Below are 20,682 nucleotides of genomic sequence, written 5' to 3' on the forward strand. Positions count from 1 at the left end.
AGGTGCTGGGAGCTGAGCTTTGGGATAACATCCATTTAAACATAGATTTAAACAGAAAGGCCAAGGACGTGGTAGGTGGAGACTAGAACAAGATCAATATTAAATTAGCTAAGTGGAAGCTGGAATCAAATCAGTATGTTAAGATTGCCGAATAGAGTATTTGGGGATGGGGAAGGAATGTGTGGACATGGGAAACAAGGAGGCATATTTAATAAACTATACATGAACACTAACTATAGGTATTGTTTAACCTGAATAGGAATATTATGTATTATATTAGTGTTCCCCTGGACACTTAAAGGAAGGCACAATCCCTGGCCAAGGAAATTACATTCATATTTGAAGGGAAGGGAGATATATATATTGATCAATAGCAAAAACAATGAACAGGAATTAAATTTGCATAGTATGAGGAAGCAATTAACTGAAAGGACTCACATTTTATTTTTATGTCAGTAAACTAATTTAATCCTAAGGGAAGTGTGTGCATGTGTGTGTGTGTATTTTCAGCATCCGGAATGGTGACTAGAGGCTAGGGTCTGTATTTTTGTATCACTAGATATTCTGATGGTTGAAACTGTAATTCATTGTGACACTTAACTCTTAGAAGAGCAAGAAAACATTAAAAAAATGCTAAATTCTGCATCACAACATATTTTTCTAACTGTCGTAATGTTTCACAAGAAAGAATGAGAATTACTCTGAATACAAAGGGTATCTCTGCAGAGGTAGCTTGCGTGATTGGCACCCACAACAGAATACCGAGGTTAGCCTAGCCTGGGTGTGAGCAGCCACAGCACAAAGCCCTACCCATATTAAATCTGTGTCCTCCCTGGTGTGTCCTCACCCGTGTGTGTTGCTAGGGATTCTGGGAGCATGACTGATGACTCTTTGTGCTGCAGTAAGTTGAGCTGCTTTATGATTATTTCCCAGTGAATTGTGGGAGAGCTTGTGTGTCCTTCTGGGCATGCAGGGGGAACTGTGGGAAGGCACTGGACAACTATAAGCACTCCAGTGTTTCAGTGTGCTTCCTCACTAAGTGGGTGGGTTACTAGCCCTACTGAAAGTGGCACCTGAGCTCTAACCCATCCCACATCTGGGTCAGCTAGCCTGGTTTAAAGAATCACTTTAAACCAATATGGATGGGAGGGGTCTTAGGGCCAACATCTGAGTAAAGGTCTGCAGTGAAGATGTACATAAATAATTTACCACAGGCAAGAATGGTATTGGCAAAAATAAGCCAGGCTTTTGATTCCCAAGTCTTTTGATTCACTTTTTCCTGTAGCTTGTGTAACCCTTCTGCCCGTCAGAGTTGGCAGCAACAAGGGCCGGGTTCAATATCTAGGGGATCCATTCCAATAACACAATGCAAACCGGCTCGAGCCCCCACCCAGTGACCTGGGACAAATACATACCACCCCTGCTGGGCGCCTCCAAGAGGCAATACTTCCCCTCTCGCAAGCACATAGTCTGAGTGTAGCAAAAAGCCTTTTAATAACAGAGAGAAACAATGTGGCATTATGTTGGGGAAACACCACCAACCGGATTCATAACACAACCCATGAGCAAAAAACCCACCCCAAGCAAATTGGGGCATGCCCCTTTCCCTTTGGTTCTTGAGCCCAGCAACCCCAAATCACCCAAAGTCCCAGAAGTCCAATGACCCAAAAGTCTCTGTCCCTGGTCAGGGCAGCCCCAGAGTTCGAAAGTTTATCTGCGGAGCTTTACCTCCCAACCTGGGTGGAGATGGGACAGGGGTAAGAGGCACCTTACATGGTCTGAAGCTGACCGCCCCACAGCTCCATAGGGCTTCGCTCCGCTCCGCCAGCCGCCCCACGAACTCCTTCGCTCAGCTCCGCGGCCCACACGCAGCTCCCGCCGTCCCACAAACTGCTCCACCAGCCAGTCCACAAACTGTTCTGCGTCCCACCAGCAGCTCCCGCCGTCCTACGAACTGCTCCACCAGCCTGTCCACAAGGCACTCCAGCCGTCCTGCAAACTGCTCCACAATCTATCTTCAGGCTCCCCCACTACTTAACACAATGCTCAGTGATTTCAGCTCTTAGGTGAATTCAGCTTCTAGTAGGGGAGCCTCAGTGCTGGTGCACCATTAGCCCAAAGTGAGCTCAGCAGCCTGTAACTAGACTCCTAATGGAATCAAAGTTAGCTCTGATATTCCACAGTGGAGAGAGACAAAAGTGCAATTAGCATGTAAGGCCCTCACCAAGGGGCCCATACCACCAAGTATTAATACTTGTCCCCAGCCTCTCTCAATTCACAGAGTTTTAAAACCCATGACCCTTGCCTAGCGAGTGCTACTTAGTTGATGGTGAGTCCCTCCATCATAACAAAAGGCCACGTACAGTTCCAAGCACGGTTCCCATAATCAGGGTAATAACAATTTATTCTTCCTGCCCCAATAACATAGACACTGTGCTGCCCACAGCAGCCAAAGTGACCATTTAGGCAGCTATGGCCTCATTCTAGGCGGGGTGGGTGTGCCTATGCAAATGAGATCGGCCCCTGAAGTTCTTTTCCACAACTTGCCACACCTCGCCACCAGATGTCAGGGTGGAGCTCATCCTGACACTGCTTACTCTTGTGCTCTCTTGATGAGTTTCTAGAACGTGTGTGTTTGTGTATGGGTTTTTTAGATGTTGCCATTCTCCCTGTCATTGACCACAATTTACCTATGTACACATAATGATCTGGAATGGCTACCAACTTGCATGCTTCTTCTAACTGAATGACTCCTTTTTGCCATGGAACACATCCCAGAGTCAAAGCTCCCGTCTGAAATATGCCACCATACTATATCCTATATCTGCACCCTGCACTGCTCCTTATTGTGCATGTGACTATTAAAGACACACTATAGCCTCATTGTAGCAGGCAATACCTTTCTAGCACCCCCTTGGGGAAAGGGTGGGCACTGTTCCTGTTTTAGAGCCCGGGGCACAGCCCTCTAGATGTTCACAGTGTCTCCCCCTTGTGGGAAGAAGTTAAAGTAGTCCAAACAAAAACTCACTATGCTGCCACAGGCCACAAAAAGCAGAGTGCTAGGTCTTCAAGGAGCCAAAGAGAGGAAAAAAAGAGAAAAATGTCAGTCCATCTACTCTCTGAGAGGGCCAGGGAGACCTAGGTTTTCAAGCCATTTCCCTGGTCAGAAATCCTTGCTTCCAGGGACCAAGAAGCTCTGAGTTGCAGCTCTGCTCCTTCAGAGTGCTGCTGTGCATTGAGTAGAGATTCTCTATTCTAAGGACCTGCCCATCTTGAGGCTTGACAAGCCTCACAGCTGCTCTGATTGCGCACAGAGGAGCTCTTTAACTCCTTCCTGGCTGGGGTGAGGATCTTCCACACCACACTTTTATACAGGGATCACTTTTATAGCATGTCTGGGTACCATCTCCTCATCACTACTGGGACAGAGCCCAACAATTGTTTAACAGTGCACAGCAATACTGCATGACAGTTTAGAACCGGAGATGAAGACTACTCTATTCAATCTGCCTGTTGACCTGCAGGGCAGAGGCTAAAATAGATTTCTTTTCTCAGTTTTTGACTTGTCATGATATTTTTGAAGGGGTGAGTCACAGTGCAGGTCCATTATTCTGAAGTAGAATAAGAGAGTCAAATACAGTCTCCATTGAAATCAATGTGAGTTTTACCATTGACTTCAGCAGGGCCAGGATTTCACTCACTGTCTTTAGTGCTGATAGTATTAAACAGGTTTTTATTTTGTGTAGCTCCCATAGATTTTGCTACTGGATGCTGGGAATTTATCAATCCACATGTTTCCACAACATCTACCAAACTGGATCCTGATGCTGGATGAGACTACTGCATACTTCTTCAGTGTAAATAATAAAGTAACATGTAGGGATAATTTAAGGAGCAGAATGGCCCTTGCTGTGTTTGTCTTCATTATTTACTTCAGAATGCATTGTGTTAGCTTAGTCTAGGAGCAATTTTAGATTTCAAGTTAATCCTGTGATGTAAAAGCATCATGTACTAGGGTTTACTGATGGGCAGGAAGGCATCAAAGGAATTCCAAGATCATCATAGAAGATTCATCCTTTTTATTAGCAAGATGGGGCTGGTAAAGGAGGGCAAAAGTGGCACAGGAAATATGTGGGGTATGAATCTAAACAATCAGCTTCCAGCTGAACACACAATGCCTCATCAGTGGTGCCAGGTTACTAGGAAAAATAATCTACCAGATCTGTGGCTTGAAAACTAGCTCCAGAAAAGTTGTCACTGATTAGCTCCAGAAAAGTTGTCTCAAAAATTTTCACATGGTGACCCATGGCTCAAAAGACAGTGTGTCTCATGGACACCTCTGCATTCATGATCTCATGTTTCATCTCCCCTGCCACTCACAATCATATAACATTTGCAACTACAGCAACGTCTTAAATAGAAAAGTGATATTACCAAAATATGTATATATTTTCAACTGTCTTTAATGTGATTTAACGCTTGGAAACAAGGGGGAGCAGCCAGCAGATTCTTCACAGAGCACCAGCAGATGCTCCGTGGGCCCCTGGAGCTCCTGAAACCACATTTGAGAACTGCCAGATTAGACACTTCATCTCCAGACAGACAATAACTGTAGAACCCATGGAACAAAAAAAAGCATTGTCAGAGAAGTCCACCCACACTTGGTCACAGCTCAAGGCACGCCTGGGGGACACACCAGGGCTGTGACTTCATCCTGCCTCCATTTTCAATAGCACATCATGCTCTTGGCTGACCCAATTGTTAATCTTTGGAGGTTTCTGGCGCAGACAGCTCAGAAAGATACAAGTATCCATATAAGTCTCCTAAAATACAGCTAGTCACTGCTGTCTTATAAAAACACTCCAAACCCAGGGGAATGCTTTAAATCGGGCAGCAACAATGTTGTTTCAGTGCCAGCTAGTAAAGCCTATTATCATTCTATTGTGATGGTCAGTCAAGCATATTGAAGTACTAGCCATTAGCGACACATTGTGTTTCTCCTCATTGCCTGTCATTATAATACTAACAGCATCTCACAGATTCCTAATGACAGTTTAAGTTAGGAACTGCTGGCCACTGTTCTGAAAGTTTCAGAAGCCTCCTGCTTTCAATACGTTTAATTAGGATGTTTATTGTCTTGCGATACTTGTGGTTCTTGTCATACATAATGCAGCTGAAAGGCAGTCAGCCATTTTCTTGGTCATCCCTGTACAGTGCCAATAAGGTAACTATTTTGATTTATGGTGAAAATCCTCTTCTAATAAAACGTAAGTCTAGAGGACTGCATTTCAAAAGGATTCAACCATATGAAGTCTTCCAGTTGGTGTGATGATATAATAGCAGATTCCAAATAACTGCACAGTTCATGACAGATAGATTGGTGCAGGGTCCAGTGCTACTCAGATGTTTATTATAGTGAGAAAAGATGTGCAGTCAATGAGACGTGGATCCACCGTATGGTGCCAGTGGTGCTCGTGGCTTCAGGTTAAGTCAGGCATTAAGTATATATAGCGCCCATTTCATAGGGACATTGGAACCAACCATGGCGAGCTGCATCTTAAAAGAATTTGTCACCCATCTTCAGATGCTGGTAAGAACAGGTGTATGTGTGTGTGTGTGTGGGGGGGGGGGGGATGGGGGGGTTCTAGAAAGTCACAGATAACTTATGTTGTTGCAAGAGGTACCTGGTTATGTCATTGTGAGGTACAGCAAAGTGCATTGCTGGCATGTGGGTTCACGTTGGATGATGAAATCAAAATGGCACAGTACAGCTGAGGCAATGGGGATAAGGTCAAGCCAAGGTTGCAAAGGCTGGAGAGGCAAATATTGTGTAACTTTGTGGGCTGGACACTTCCAATATGGGACTCAAACATGTTCTTATAATTGGCGATGTTCTACTTAGTCCCAGGCAGGTCACCTGAATAGAGGACAAGATAATTTATCCAGTTCCCCAACATCAGATCCACAAGGTATCAGCTGATGTCCCTCTGATTAGTGCATCCCTAAACACTGTGGTACAGTTAAACCGAGTCACACCATCATTGTATTTAAATGTGAAAGCCTTAATGAGTAGGCGCACAGAACATTTGTTGACTTGAAAACAGAAGTATTCAAAGCAATATAGACACACTGGGGAAATGCTCTGCAGTGGGAATTAGCGTACAATATCGGGGAACATCTGTGGATATGCATGATATCAACAGGCTTTGTAATTGTGCAAGGCATATTAATATTTCTGTAAATTGTTTTGATTTGGCAGGTTTGGATTTTGATTAAGCAATTGAGGAGAAGCAGAGATGTATATGAAATACAGGCCTGGATGAAGCCTGAGAAAGGATTCTATAGCTTCATAGTGGGGAGTGTTAGGAGTGAAAACATGCTCAGGCCTGATGGAGCCTGCTTAGGTTTACTTAGCATAAGTTGAATTGCACAGGTGTAAGAAATGGCCAAGTAATCAAGTTTGCAAGGCATGCTGAAGAGAAAAGTAACCACGCAACCAGAAAAGACTGATTTGAGCAAGCACAAAACCTGTACTGACAGAGGAGACGAGTTAATAGGCAAATTATAGGTTAATACATATGTATAAGGAAAGATAACAGAAAGTTATATACAGTGAGTATAACAAAGGATCGGGTTCCCAAAGTGCTTTCCACTTGTAATTGATCACTACTTCTGGGTGATAAAGATTTGATTTGATAAAAATTGTCCCGTCAGCTGAGTGGTGAATTTCTGTTCAACAATGCCCGCAGCCATAAATACGTTACACATGGTTCGCACTTTTGGCAGGGGTGCTAGGAGCAGGACAAGGCCAGGCTGGACCCCTGGGATAGCCCTTGTGCAGGAGATGGCACCATGGCAGCAATAAGCAGAAGCAGCACTGGCCACCTCACTGCCCACTAAGGTTTGGACCCGTGGCACTCCATCAGGCTGGGGCCAAAATTGAGTGAGTGGCAGTGTAACCTGGTACATGCAAGTTGCAATGCCACTCAGGTTTGGCCCTGCAGCCCTTCCTGAGCAGTGCTGTGACCCCCTGGCACAAGGGTGCAACCCTACTCACTAAATTTTGGTCTTGCCACTCAACCCTCGTCACGATGGAGAGGCTGTGGGGCCAAACCTGAGTGGGCAGTGGGGTGACCTATGCTGCTCCTCCTCTCCCCTGCCATAGGGCTGGCTCCTACATCAGGTCTCCGTCCTGGGGACCTACCCAGCTTTGTCCCTCTTCCAGATGCACATGTCCCTTCTGCTCTGCTTGCAGGACTTGCTCAGCAACAGCCTCAAGACCTGGGAGCTGCAGTGTGTGCCCACATGGGGAAACCAACCAGGGGAAGGGTGGCAGGGAGCCCTGGGTGGGGTGGGGGCTGGACATGAGGGGGTTCAATTGTGTGTACCATGTGAAAAATTCATGGGGTGGCCCCTGTACGACAGCACAATGTTAACAGAATTATGTCTACTGCTAAATGTTGCCAAGTCCTTGGGAATTCATTGCCACTTCTTTATTGCCTCCCACAAAAGAGAGTGGATTCATAGGGAGTTTATCACCCACTGTATAACTATGTAAATATTAAACAATGTCAGGAAGTAAACCTCTTGCTTATTTGACTGTTCACAACAGATGTTCAATGGTGGGCATAAATGAAATGTTATATTTCATAGAGCACAATGTTATAGTTTTTTTAGTGTGGATAATAATATATTATGTGTTAATTAATAGACTTGTCTAGCAATGCCACCTGGCTGTTTCTTTACTAGAGATTACAGTATAATGAAATGTTTTCATTAAAAAAGAGCCTCCTGGGAGAAAAAATAAGCAGATTCAGCTCTCAAAATATGTTAGCTCTGACAACAGCCTTGATATAGAGGGGACCGGCATAAAACATTCGACTACTCAGTTATTAACTTTGGTTTTGTGGTGTTGCTGTCTGGATAATGCCTTCGCCTCTTGGACAATGGAAGCTTCCTGTAGCTCTGCTCAGACACAGGAGAGATTTCAACTTCCTTTGGTTAACCATCTGGGTCTCGGTGTTGCCTGTGTAACAAATGCTGAATCACAACTGATGGTTTTGTGGCAACTCCGTTCCTCCTACTTCACATCCTTTTCCTGACTCATTTCGTTCACATGCAACCGAACTCCCACTGCCATCTCACGAGATGCACACACCGTTCAGAGCTACCCCTTTTAGACATGCAGATGTTATATTTATAACCTAGCATTTAGTGGTAATAAAATGTTATTGGTTGTTCCACTAAGAAAGTCTACAAAATATTTATAAAGGTTAATCATGTTTTAAAAATAATTATTTTGCCTTGCCTCCAGACTCCACTTTTTAAAAAACGTTCAGTAACTCTGACAAGCTGGTAACAAGCTTCTCAGTCCATTTTTTAAGAGAAAATGATTTACAAACAGGATAGTGACAGGTTTTTATGATTACAGATTTCACATCTTTTAGTCTCTCCAAAAGGCTCATGTAAATTGATAGATCTACAAAGGAAGAAATGAAAAAAATAAAAGGAAGAGATATAAATAGACTTTTTCATTAGGATGAATGATGGACAAGGGTGCAAGAAGAAGAAGGTATTAACCCCACTACAGCAAGACGCCTTTTACATGGCTTCCTTTTCATTCTCTTTGACCTGCAATCATCTTCCTTCTGCGTAAAAGTTAACTACAGTCTGAAACACAAGTAAGAAGAGCAATAGCTGGAAATAAATGTTTCCTCAAGCATTTATTACCCTTCAGAAAGTGTCCATCAGCTGAAGTGCTAGCCCCCAAATCCATTTAAGCAATGCTTAGCAACCAAGTAGGAATCAGTTATTAATGTTTAAGCCAGCCTGACAGGTTTCAGTCCAAGAACTAGGCTTAACTTTGCGCACAGAATAATTCTGAGAATATTTAATTAGGGAGAGTCTGTCTCAAATAGTTTAGGATTTATTTTCTGCCCAAATGCTGCAATATTATACATTAACCAATGCTTCCAAAGAGAGGAGAGATGCTGCACACTTGTATTAAAATGTTTAAAATCACCTATTTCACTGCAATTTTTCCAACATTTATTCCATTCAATCTATATCAATATATTTATATTTTAATCAGAATGGTGTAAGGAACCATTAACAGTGTTTCTTAAAGACATTTTCTTTTATCATGCAACAGATTGAGATTGCAGGGACTCTTCTTCATCTTAAAGCCCATTCTTCCAGGGTAATTGGTCTATCTAAATCTTTTTTCCCACCGTATCAAATATGGGCATTTCTTTGTTAGGAAAGTTGTCTTCTAAAGCTGATATAACTTAGTTATAGTTTGTTGTTGTTGTTGTTTGTTTCCTCATTGACCAGAAGCCATCGATTCTATAAAAGTTAGATTTCTGTATATAATACAAATTTTCTAGAAAGTTGAGAAACAAAATGCCTATCTTGTAGATACTGATACCATGGAAGGGTGGGTTGGTTTTGATTTTTAAATAAGTTAGAAAAACTTCTTTGGCAAAGAGCTGGCCAACCATATGTATTCCATGGCTCGCCCAATCTTTAAAACTCTCTCATTTGTGATTTGTGTGAAAATCTGATTCATTTGAAATGGACGTAATTGGTGAAGGAAAAGACATTCCTGTCTCTAGTTCCATCCCAAACTGTGATGGGATATAAAAACCCCACACTGGAGAACAAGGGGCTAAGGGGTTAAGGAGCAGCTCTGGGCCCAGGCACCGCTGCCCTGCCACATCAGCAAAGCCTGCACAAAGTGGAGGCAGAGCTGCTCAGAGGGAGTTCTTTCTTGTTGCCTGAGACCTGAATCATAGAATCATAGAATATCAGGGTTGGAAGGGACCTCAGGAGGTCATCTAGTCCAACCCCCGCTGCTCAAAGCAGGACAACAAAGCCTGCAAAAGAGAGACTGGTGACTGTTTATGAAGGTCAGGAACTTTGTTTTTCATTCTTTAATTTACTCCATGGGGGAAAAGGGGACTTTAGGTAGGAAGAGATCCAGGGAGGCTGCTGCTTAGCATCCCAAGGTGCAAAACTTAGCTGCCCACTCTTGGGCTGTGGATTGGAGCCGAGTGCAGAGGATGGGCCCTTAGCTCCCCTTACAACTCCAAAAGACAGGACAACAATAGAAGCCATTCTTTTGGCAGGGAATCCAGCTGGGGAAGACCCTGAATGCTCAAGAGTTCGGGCCGCAAGTCCCTGAACTAAGGAGAAAGCAATGACACCTTTGCAGGCACTGAAAGACTTCCCTGGCTCTGGACTTTCTTTGTGTACTGCAGAAGAGGTGGATAGGAAAGTGTGAGCTGACTGGAGGGCTGAGTCACAGAAAAAGGGATAAAGAACAGGAGGACTTGTGACACCTTAGAGACTAACCAATTTATTTGAGCATGAGCTTTCGTGAGCTACAGCTCACTTCATCAGATGCATTCAGTAGAAAATACAGTGAGGAGATTTATATACACAGAGAACATGAAACAATGGGTGTTACCATACACACTGTAAGGAGAGTGATCACTTAAGGTAAGATATTAAGCAGGAGAGCGGGGAAGGGGAGCGGGGGGGGGGGAACCTTTTGTAGTGATAATCAGGGTGGGCCATTTCCAGCAGTTGACAAGAATGTCTGAGGAACAGTGCGGGGTGGAATAAACAGTGCGGGGTGGAAATAGTTTTACTTTGTGTAATGACCCATCCACTCCCAGTCTCTATTTAAGAAGGGATAGACTCACAAGACAGAACTGTAATGGAAAAGGGGGAATGCCAGGGAGGGAGACAACCTGCCACAGACCTGCCTGTCTACTAGGCAGCACTGGTGATGAGTGTTCCCTGTCACACAAGCTCACAGAACAGCCTTTGCCAGAAGCCATGTGTACACTTCTGGAGGGCATGATTCTTTCTTAATCCATGGTAAACTAGCAATATTTACACTGCATCAGTTTTCTTATTCGACAAAGACCCAGTGTTTGGATAGATTAGAACATGCCCAATTCGCTATTGCTCTGAGCTGGCTGGCTTGATACTATTGTGTGATATTTGGAACAGCTAGGGTGGACTACACAAAGTAGCTGCACTTATCTTGGTCCTTTTTATGCCATATACAATTTTAAAAATATTCTCCAGGCAGATGGGTCTTGTTAGCCAGGGCAGGCCATCCACCTAGGAGAAGGAACTCTGATCTCAAGAACATCAGGCATGGCCAGCCATCTTATAAATGTTGTGCCAATCTCACATGCTATGGGGCTTCATCCTCAGGGAGTATATCAATACAGTGCTAGGGTATTCCTTGGAAGCAAAGTGCAACTGCTTCACCTGGTGTTTGTGGAAAGTGTACAAAGGTTAAAGAAATGAGCCCAAGAACTATGTCTGGCTTCCCTGAATGCAGGAACATGACTGGGAAATCAAGAGAAGTAGCTGAGCAACTGAATAGAAGGAGAGTGCACTTTGTCTGAATACAAGAGGCAAAGTGGAAAGGGTTGAGATCCATGAACATCAGGGAGGGTTAATAAGTCACCCAATGAAATGGCTGGAAAGAATTACTGAGAAAAGATGCTGTGAGGAAATGGAGCAGCAAGTAAGTAACAACCAATCTGGGTTTATGCCAGGAAGGTCATCAGTGGATGCCGTGTTTGCAGCCTGAATGTTGTAGGAGAAGTATAGGGAGAAATGAAAGCAATTGTATGTAGTGTTTGTGGACCTAGAGCAGGCTTATGACAGAGTTCCTAGTGAATTGACATGGTGATGCCTGCAGCCACTCAGTTTGCCATAGACATATATTCAGATTATTGTGGATATGTACAAGGGTAGCACAACAGTAGTGAGAAGCAGCTGTGGCTACAGCGAATCATTCACTGTGATTGTACTCCTGCTTCAAAAATCAGCCTTAAGCCCATTCCTATTTATGATTGTAAATGGACACCTTGCCACAGGGGATCAGGGGAGAGGCTCCATGCAGCATGCTTTTTGCTAATTACATTATGTTGTGCCATGATGATAAATACAACCTGGAAAGGAACTGTTATGGGGTGTCCATACTCCATGCTAGCTCAGCAACCTCAGAGCAGCTGAGAGGATAAAGGGGCTGGCAAGCAGAAGGGCAGGGTGGCTACCAAAGGAGTGAGCAGGCTGGAAAAAGAAGCTCCTGCCAGCAAACTACTAAAGAGCCGCCCACAGAAAACAGCCCAGAAGGGGGTGAACTGATCCACAGGCTGGAGAGCCTGCAGAGATCCAGGGGAAGGTAGGAAGGATCTTAGGTCACTTAAGAATCCTGCTTATCTACCTCGAGGGCCCTGAGCTCGAACCCACTGGAGAGGGTGGGCCTTGTTTTCCCTCCTGATCTCCTGATGGACTTGGGAGTAAACAAAGCGTTTTCAGCCTCCTGGGCACTGGGAATAGACTGACTGCTCTGCTAGGCTATGTGAGTTCAGGGGCTACAGCACGGTTGGACAGAGGGGGTGCTGTTGTGCTGATGCACCGCCTCACAGGGACCTAGAATGATGGAGGGCTGCATTAGAAGAAAATAGTGGATGAATCAGTTGACAAAAGATGAAACACATGCTCTGCTTCATTGAGAGAGACAAGGAGAAGCTAGTAAAGCTAGATGAGATTGAGTTAAAGTCTGTGTAACAATTCAAATACTTCAAGACAGAGTTGAGCCATGATAGGAATGTCAATGAGCATGTTAGGAGTCGTAAGAAGAACTCTGGATGCAAACAGAGGAAGTTGATGGAAATTCTCTGTGCTAAAAGAACATGCCAAGTAAACTACAGAACAAAGACTATATGACAAGTTAGATGTCTTCAAATCACCAGGGCCTGATGAAATGCATCCTAGAATACTCAAGGAGCTGACTAAGAAGATATCGGAGCCATTAGCAATTATCTTTGAAAAGTCATGGAAGACGGGAGACATTCCAGAAGACTGGAAAAAGGCAAATATTGTGCCCATCTATAAAAAGGGAAATAAGGACAACCCGGGGAATTACAGACCAGTCAGTTTAACTTCTGTACCCGGAAAGATAATGAAGCAAATAATTAAACAATCAATTTGAAAACACCTAGAAGATAATAAGGTGATAAATAACAGTCAGCATGGATTTGTCAAGGACAAATCATGTCAAACCAACCTGATAGCTTTCTTTGACAGGTTAACAGTCCTTGTTGATAGGGGTGAGTGGGGTGGGAAGTGATAGATGCGGTATATCTTAACTTTAGTAAGGCTTTTGATACTGTCGTGCATGACCTTCTCATAAACAAACTAGGGAAATATAACTTAAATGGAGCAACTATAAGGTGGGTGCATAACTGGTTGGAAAATCGTTCCCAGAGAGTAGTTATCAGTGGTTCACAGTCATGCTGGAAGGGCATAATGAGTAGAGTCCCGCAGGGATCGGTTCGGTGTCTGGTTCTGTTCAATATCTTCATCAATGATTTAGATAATGGCATAGAGAGTACACTTATAAAGTCTGTGGATGATACCAAGCTGGGAAGGGTTGCAAGTGCTTTGGAGGATAGGATTAAAATTGAAAATGATCTGGACAAACTGGAGGAATGGTCTGAAGTAAATAGGATGAAATTCAATAAGGACAAATGCAAAGTACTCCATTTAGGAAGGAACAATCAGTTGCACACATACAAAATGGGAAATGACTGCCTAGGAAGGAGTACTGCGGAAAGAGATCTGGGGGTCATAGTGGATCACAAGCTAAATATGAGTCAACAGAGCAATGCTGTTGCAAAAAAAGCAAACATCATTCTCGGATGTATTAGCAGGAGTGTTGTAAGCAAGACACAAGAAGTAATGAACGCTGGTTAGGCTTGGCTGGAGTATTGTGTCCAGTTCTGGGTGCTACATAGGGTGACCAGACAGCAAGAATGAAAAAAATGGGACGGGAGTGGGGAGTAATAGGAGACTGTATAAGAAAAAGACCCAAAAATCGGGACTGTCCCTATAAAATCGGGACATCTGGTCATCCTAGTGCCACATTTCAGGAAAGATGTGGACAAATTGGAGACAATCCAGAGAAGAGCAACAAAAATGATTACAAGTCTAGAAAACATGACTTATGAGGCAAGATTGAAAAAACGGGGTTTATTTAGTCTGGAGAAGAGAAGACTGAGAGGGGACATGATAACAGTTTTCAAGTACATAAAAGGTCGTTACAAGGAGGAGGGAGAAAAATTGTTCTTCTTAACCTCTGAGGATAGGACAAGAAGCAATGGGCCTAAATTGCAGCAAGGGCGGTTTAGGTTGGACATTAGGAAAAACCTTCTAACTGTCAGAGTAGTTAAGCACTGGAATAAATTGCCTAGGGTGGTTGTGGAATCTCCATCATTGGGGATTTTTAAGAGCAGGTTGGGCAAACACCTGTCAGGGATGGTCTAGATAATACTTAGTCCTGCCTTGAGTGCAGAGGACTGGACTAGATGACCTCTTGAGGTCCCTTCCAGTTCTATGATTATATCATTCTATGATTAGACTAGCTATGATGTGTGGGTTGTAATGCTGGCCAATGAAGAAGAGAGAAGAGCTACTTCATGCTGTCAAAATGAGAATGCTCAGGTGGATACTGGGCAAGATGAGAGCTGATAGGCTACATAATGAAATGGTGTGAGTCATGATACAGGTAGCTACCCATCATGGAAAAGCCCAGGGAATATTGACTGAAATGGCTGGGTCATGTAAAATGATATGTGGGGTAGAGAGTACAAGAGATAGACATTATGAGACAAAGACCATAAGGAAGACCCCCAAAATGGTGGTTTGATACACTGAAGGAGGATATGAAGAAGGCTGGTATCAGCTTGAAAGATGTACTTGATAAGAACACTTGCAGATGAAGAACAAGTGCCATAGACTCCGATTGACAGGATAAGGCAAAGGTGAAGAAGAAATTCTAAAATTCTCTATATTCCTGCTAGAGTTTAATCAGGAATGATTATGGGAAGATTTTGGAATTTGAAAGACATCTTTGGCAAAACAGTGACGCTTCTTAAAGTAAAACTGTTTCCACAAACCAATGAGAGCTGCTGAAAGAAGACCTTATATTCTAAGTACCAATGAAGGCTCAGTCTCTGGGGCTACTTCTACAGAAAACAAATGCTGACAGGAAGTAAATGAGAGTATCAATGTCCTAAACAGTAGAACTACTAGTGATGGGGGAACTGATTCCACAAAAATAGGAACCAATCCAAACCTTTACTCTAAATTAAAAAGCCACAAAGCACATTTAATTCACTTTGTTTAAAATTCTTTTTCAGTTCAGAGTAGTAACTTGGTTCCAGCCAAGAGCAAAAGCAACAAAGTGTCATGAAAAGGCTGTTGTGTCAAATTCAAGTCTATGATGCAACAGTGCCTGTTCTCCGAGATTTGTAGCTCAATTTTGCAGATCTGAATGGTTTTTGAAAAAGTGTGGATATGTATCCAAATGTTGGGGAGCTTATCTCAATTGGACGTCAAGCTTTTTTGATACCCATCAGCAGTGTTTAGCCTTCTGCTAAATTCTGAGATTTTTAAATACTAATAGAAAAATATCACCCTCATAATTGCAAGATCCTTGATTGTTTAACTGAAAAATGATTTTAAAATCTTGTTTCTTGAGATTATCATCTTAAAAATATATTATAAAACAGTGGAAAAGATCTCATTCTCATCTACAACAGGACCGGCTCATTTTACCAATCATTTGAACGAGAAGCATTAAAATGCAAATTAATAAGTAAAAGTAAATGTTTTAATTTTGTTTCTGTTATTCTTACATGTCTGAAAGACTTTTTCCACAGACTTGGCAAAAAATAAAATAATAATAATAAATTCAGCCACACTGACCCATTGTCCAAACTTTTGGGTGACTAAAATATTTTGTCTATTGAATTCCCTTCTTAAGATGTATCTATCTTAGACTTACATATAGTGCCTCTCAGTGTTTGTTTGGTTTTTTTTTTTGCTTTGTTTTTTGCTAGCATGTAATGCCATAACAAAGATCTTTGTAAGCGTGAAAGTGCCTTGACCCCATTTCAAATAAATAGGACCAAATTCTTGGTGGGAATTTAGCCCTTAGTATTGAAAAGTACACCAGAGAAAGAAAACCTGTGATGCAGTTATGGTGACTGAGAAAATTTAGTAAAATTTTAGCCTATGCCCAAGAGAATTTGGAAAATGTATAACTGAGCAAGTGAAAAGGCCAAAGCATACCAATCCCAATGAAAGATGGAGAGCTAAATTAAAATAAACTTTCACTGGATATCTAAAATTGCAATTTGCATCCAACAACAAAACATTGTTTGTCATTGGTATATAGTGGAGACAAGTAAAAACTGACTTCAGATACGTGACCTCTCTAAAGTTCTAAAAAACATGCACAAGGCTATTCTGTATCACTTGCTGTATTTTGCCCCCTAATTAAATGTGTTAGGATCTGAGCCTGTGAAGTATTGAGTGGCCTCTATGATAGATATGGGGGTGTCTTGCCATATCCTTGGGAGACCATATTAAATTAAATATCTTTGGGGTCTATTATATTAAATGAATGATTAATGTATCATTGTGGGCTGGGACTGTATGTAACCTCTTTTTGGTGTGTGGGTGTGGTGGTGGTGGTGACTATGACAGATGGGAGACCTGGGAGTTCAAAGGACTATACTGAAAATGTGCCAGACAAGACTAGAATTTTTGGGCATAGTAAGTGGTAAGAGGATTTCCTGGGGGATACCTAGGGAGAGGTTAATGCAAATTTCCTACCTCTGATTATGAAACAATCCAGCCTTTTGAACTTACACCCTGAGAAGAAGGTGATTGTCTACTGATTAACTGTTCCTGGAAACTGGTGATCAGAGGTCCAAGCTGTATAAAAAATGGCTGAACTGCCCAACTTGTGTTCTGGTTCTGAATCTGAGACAGTTGTGAACCTATAGCCATGGGAAAAACCCAGTTGTGGGTTTTGAAGGACTGACACCTACCAGATCCTGAGGTTAGAGTTGGGGTGACCTCTGGTAAGATTTTTAGCACACATCAAGTTCTTTTAGTGTTTTGATGTTTTCTCTGGAATGCTTTCATCTTAAGAATAAATATCCTTGCTTAGAAAGAGCAGTGTGGTGACTTGCAATTATTGGCAATTACACTGTTCATAGCCTTCAGAGAGAAAGCAAAGCACAGATGCTGGCCTTTTTAGGCAGTCTGGCTTGCTATCACAGTGTAGGCTGGGAACTGTGCAGCCTTAAAAAACCCTGGTCAGGAGGGAGAGAGAGATGTGGGTCTCCACCCAAGAGAGGTGATAGCTGGGAGCTGGAAACTTTTAAGCATGTGCCCTTGAGGGACCACAAAGGAGGAAAACAGGCACAGTTACCCTGAAACTGACACACCCTCAATTCTCCATTATGTCAAAGGGAATTGATGTAACACACCATGGAATACTCAGCAGCTTGCAAGAGCAGCCCAGAGTTAAATCCTTATTTTGCTGATGTCAATGAGTTTTGTGAAGTAGGATCAAGGCTAATGCACTTGACTATAAACCTGTTGTCAGGTGCTGAATACAAATGGTATAGCATTTTTAGCAGTTGATTACGTTTTCCAATAGTATGTTCTATTTTCTGGTGAGAGAGAACAGTGTATTTCTTTATGTACATCACTAAAACATTTGTCTTATGAAGCACACTATTATTTAGGATTGAGCAACATTGAGAACAGAAAATGACTTACTTAAAAAGTAAAGAGCCAGTCTTCAAAGGTGCAAATGTGTGAAGCATCTTAGTCATAAAACAGCTGATGGCACTTCCTTTCTAATCAGTGCATCCACCAGCCCTAATCATTTGATGTTTCTAGTCTATGAAATTTGTTGCTATGTTTCTGGTAGTAAAATACCCAGATCTGAAAGTAATGTTCCAGGTGTAGTCCTACCAGAGCCATATATATAAGGACAATTATTATCTCCCCACTCCCATCCCACAATGATCCATTAAGCAAGAACTCTGTTTATGCACCTCAAAACACAATGGCTTTTTTTCTGTCACACTGCACTGCACACTCATTACTAATTTGCTGGCCATTACTATCTCTTTCAGAATTACTGCTATCTAGGTTCTCCTTAACATTCAAAACATGTGTTTCAGGTTATTGACCCCAACTTTCATATTTCTAACTCACTATGTTAGTCTCTGTCCATATTTCTAATTTTTCTTGGGCCTCTCTGTATAATATCTGTCTCTCTGATATTTGCATCTCTTCCCAACTTAGCATTGCTATTCCCTCTCCATTCCAGACCTAAAAGAAGATGTTAAGTAGACTTGGCCTTATACTCATGCATGTTGTACCCCACTAGAGAGTTCCCTTCAGTGAAATATAGTACTGTTTATACTATGTAATAACAATTAATTTATGGTCCTTCACACAGATTTCAAGCAAAATATGGCAGTTTCCATCAGTCAATTTGAATTACAATTTTCAATATGATTTTGTGAGACATTATCACATGCTTTCCTAAAATCCAAATGAATTTCATGTAGTTCTTTCAAGAAAGCAACCAAGTTTGTCAAGATTTAGTCTTTCTAACATGTTTGTTGCTTATTACTTACCCTCTAGCTGTCTAGTGATTTTTCTTTTGACATTTACTACATTATTTTCCTAAAGGGTGAAGTTAGACTACGTAAGTATTTGTGTATGAAAGAGTAAGTGCTGGGACCACTCTTCCTTCCTTTTTTTAAAGGCTGGTACCACGTTTGCTTTTATTCACTCTTCCAATATCATTGTGGTTCTCTAGGGCTTTTAAAAATAATGAAGACAGTTACGTGGTGTACAGAAAGTTTGTTAGCTAATTCCTATACTATCCTTAGAAATGCTGTGACTCAGAGACTCCTTGGCAAAGGGTCCCCTGTTCTTTGCAAACAGCTCTCACCTCAGACTTGAAAAACTCACTACACAAACATGTCTTACAGGATATTTACCCATAAAGAGCAACATGTAAGATAGCTATAGAAAGCTTGTAACTTGTCAAGACTCATAATGGTTGTGAGATGTATGTTTGGGTAACATTTAAGGAATAATATATTTATATTGAAAGTATGCTTTATGGACTTGAAGTAGAAATTAGTCACCAGGTGGTAATGTGTTTTGGTGATGACCCATCCAAGCAAGAGGAAGTTGTCACCTCTCCCTAGTCAGCTGGTGAGGTAAATGCAAGGTTGTATTGTCCACCCTTGCCACATCCCAGAAAAGTGAATGCAAAACCATAAATCAATGACAGACAATTAAAGCCACTTAATGGTAAAAAGGAACTCTGGAACAAAGCAGGGATTCACCCTGCCTGCAACTAGAAACAAAAGACTGTTTTCAGTATAAAAGAGTGCTATGAAAGGCACTCTCAATCCATTCACTGAGGAAAACTCCCGGCAGAGGGGGGTGCTTTCATGAACGTTTGGATTATTTGATTTGGTTTTTGAGAAACCATTCAACTATGTCTTAGACTAAACATTGGGACAAAATCTACTATGTTAGATAAGAAAGGCAACTATTGATCATTATAAACCTAGGTTCACATTTTATATTTTATTTTGTATCATATCCATTGTTTCCACCACTCCCTTGTTTCTAGTTAAATCTTTATTCTTTCTTAAATAAACCTATGTTTGCTTTATCCTAAGTGCTCACAAGTCCTGTGTGGTTTACAGGAGTGTTGGTTTAAGGGGAAACTGGGGTACCCTACACACCTTTGGGTGTAGAGGATCTGGAATTTCTGTGAGTATCCAGCATCAGGGGTTAAATATCACAGGGGAACAATTCAAAGGGACTCAGGGATTGGGGTGCACCGATTGTTAACCTGCAATGGAAGGGCTGGCATAAGCCCAGAGGAGAGTGCTTGAGTGGCTGAAATGCTGGTGGTGCTAGGGAGCTGACACCCAGCTTCCACTAGAGGCAGGGGGTAAGAAGCTGACTCACAGTCCTGGGAACTCTGAGAGCCACACACATCAGCTGGACTGACTGTTTTGTTCATATTCAGGTTTTTGAAGAGTTCCCTTACTGGCTTTTGATCAATACTTATTTTATAGGGTCTTCCTTCCTTCCTAACTTTGCAAACTACTTAGTTTTATTTTTCTCGTTAAAAGCAAACTTAAAATGTGAGAGCTGCATTTCAAGTGTCTAACTGGCTGTAACAGCACTCGGTGTGTGTCCACTGCAGTGTAATGATAGCCGGATTGTACATTGCCAATGTGACTTGTCGAGTAGCCTGCCATTAACTTCACTGTTGTAACGGTGTGTACACCCAAGGTTAAATGTCTTCAGGACAAATTTTCAAAGGGGCCTCAATCAAAGTTGTATTTACATACACCAAACCTTGGGTGTACACAGTCTTGCTCACATATTTTTGAGCAATATGGCTTTAATGTAGCTGTGGTAGTTCACAAAATCCATCTAAGAGGGTTTTGCACACAATAATTCTATCATCATGCGAGTGTTTGCAGAAACAAAATTGTCCACGTGCAAATGAAGGCTACATTTTGCAAATGTGGTTCTTTGTCTCTATAGTTGGCTATTGCAAGACTAAGTCTCACCCCAGACACTGTAGCTCCAGAGATGAGTAGATGTGTATCAGTACTTACAGCTGTCCTCTTCTTCCATGAAAACACTGATCACGTAACAGGCATACACAAAACCAATCAACTGCATGAAAATAAGAGGAAAATAATTTGTTAGTTAGAAAATGTGTTAAAAATACTC

At 42.1% G+C, this 20,682-nt stretch overlaps 1 protein-coding gene across 12 annotated transcripts in view; it reads right to left on the reverse strand.

Annotated features, from left to right (window-relative positions):
• NKAIN3 (sodium/potassium transporting ATPase interacting 3) overlaps positions 1 to 20,682 on the reverse strand; it is a 664,031-nt gene that overhangs the window by 45,650 nt on the left and 597,699 nt on the right. For 4 of the 12 annotated variants that reach the window (XM_073331057.1, XM_073331058.1, XM_073331054.1 and 1 more), the window contains exon 5: positions 20,565 to 20,625. In XM_073331057.1, coding sequence (XP_073187158.1) covers positions 20,565 to 20,625 — 61 coding nt within the window. Of the gene's footprint in view, positions 1 to 7,771; positions 8,027 to 8,900; positions 9,346 to 20,516; positions 20,626 to 20,682 lie in introns of those variants that run through there. The other 8 variants (XM_073331053.1, XM_073331052.1, XM_073331059.1 and 5 more) reach the window with 6 other exon arrangements.

This window comes from Lepidochelys kempii, chromosome 2 (assembly GCF_965140265.1).
Source record: "Lepidochelys kempii isolate rLepKem1 chromosome 2, rLepKem1.hap2, whole genome shotgun sequence".
NCBI classification, from domain to species: Eukaryota; Metazoa; Chordata; order Testudines; family Cheloniidae; genus Lepidochelys; species Lepidochelys kempii.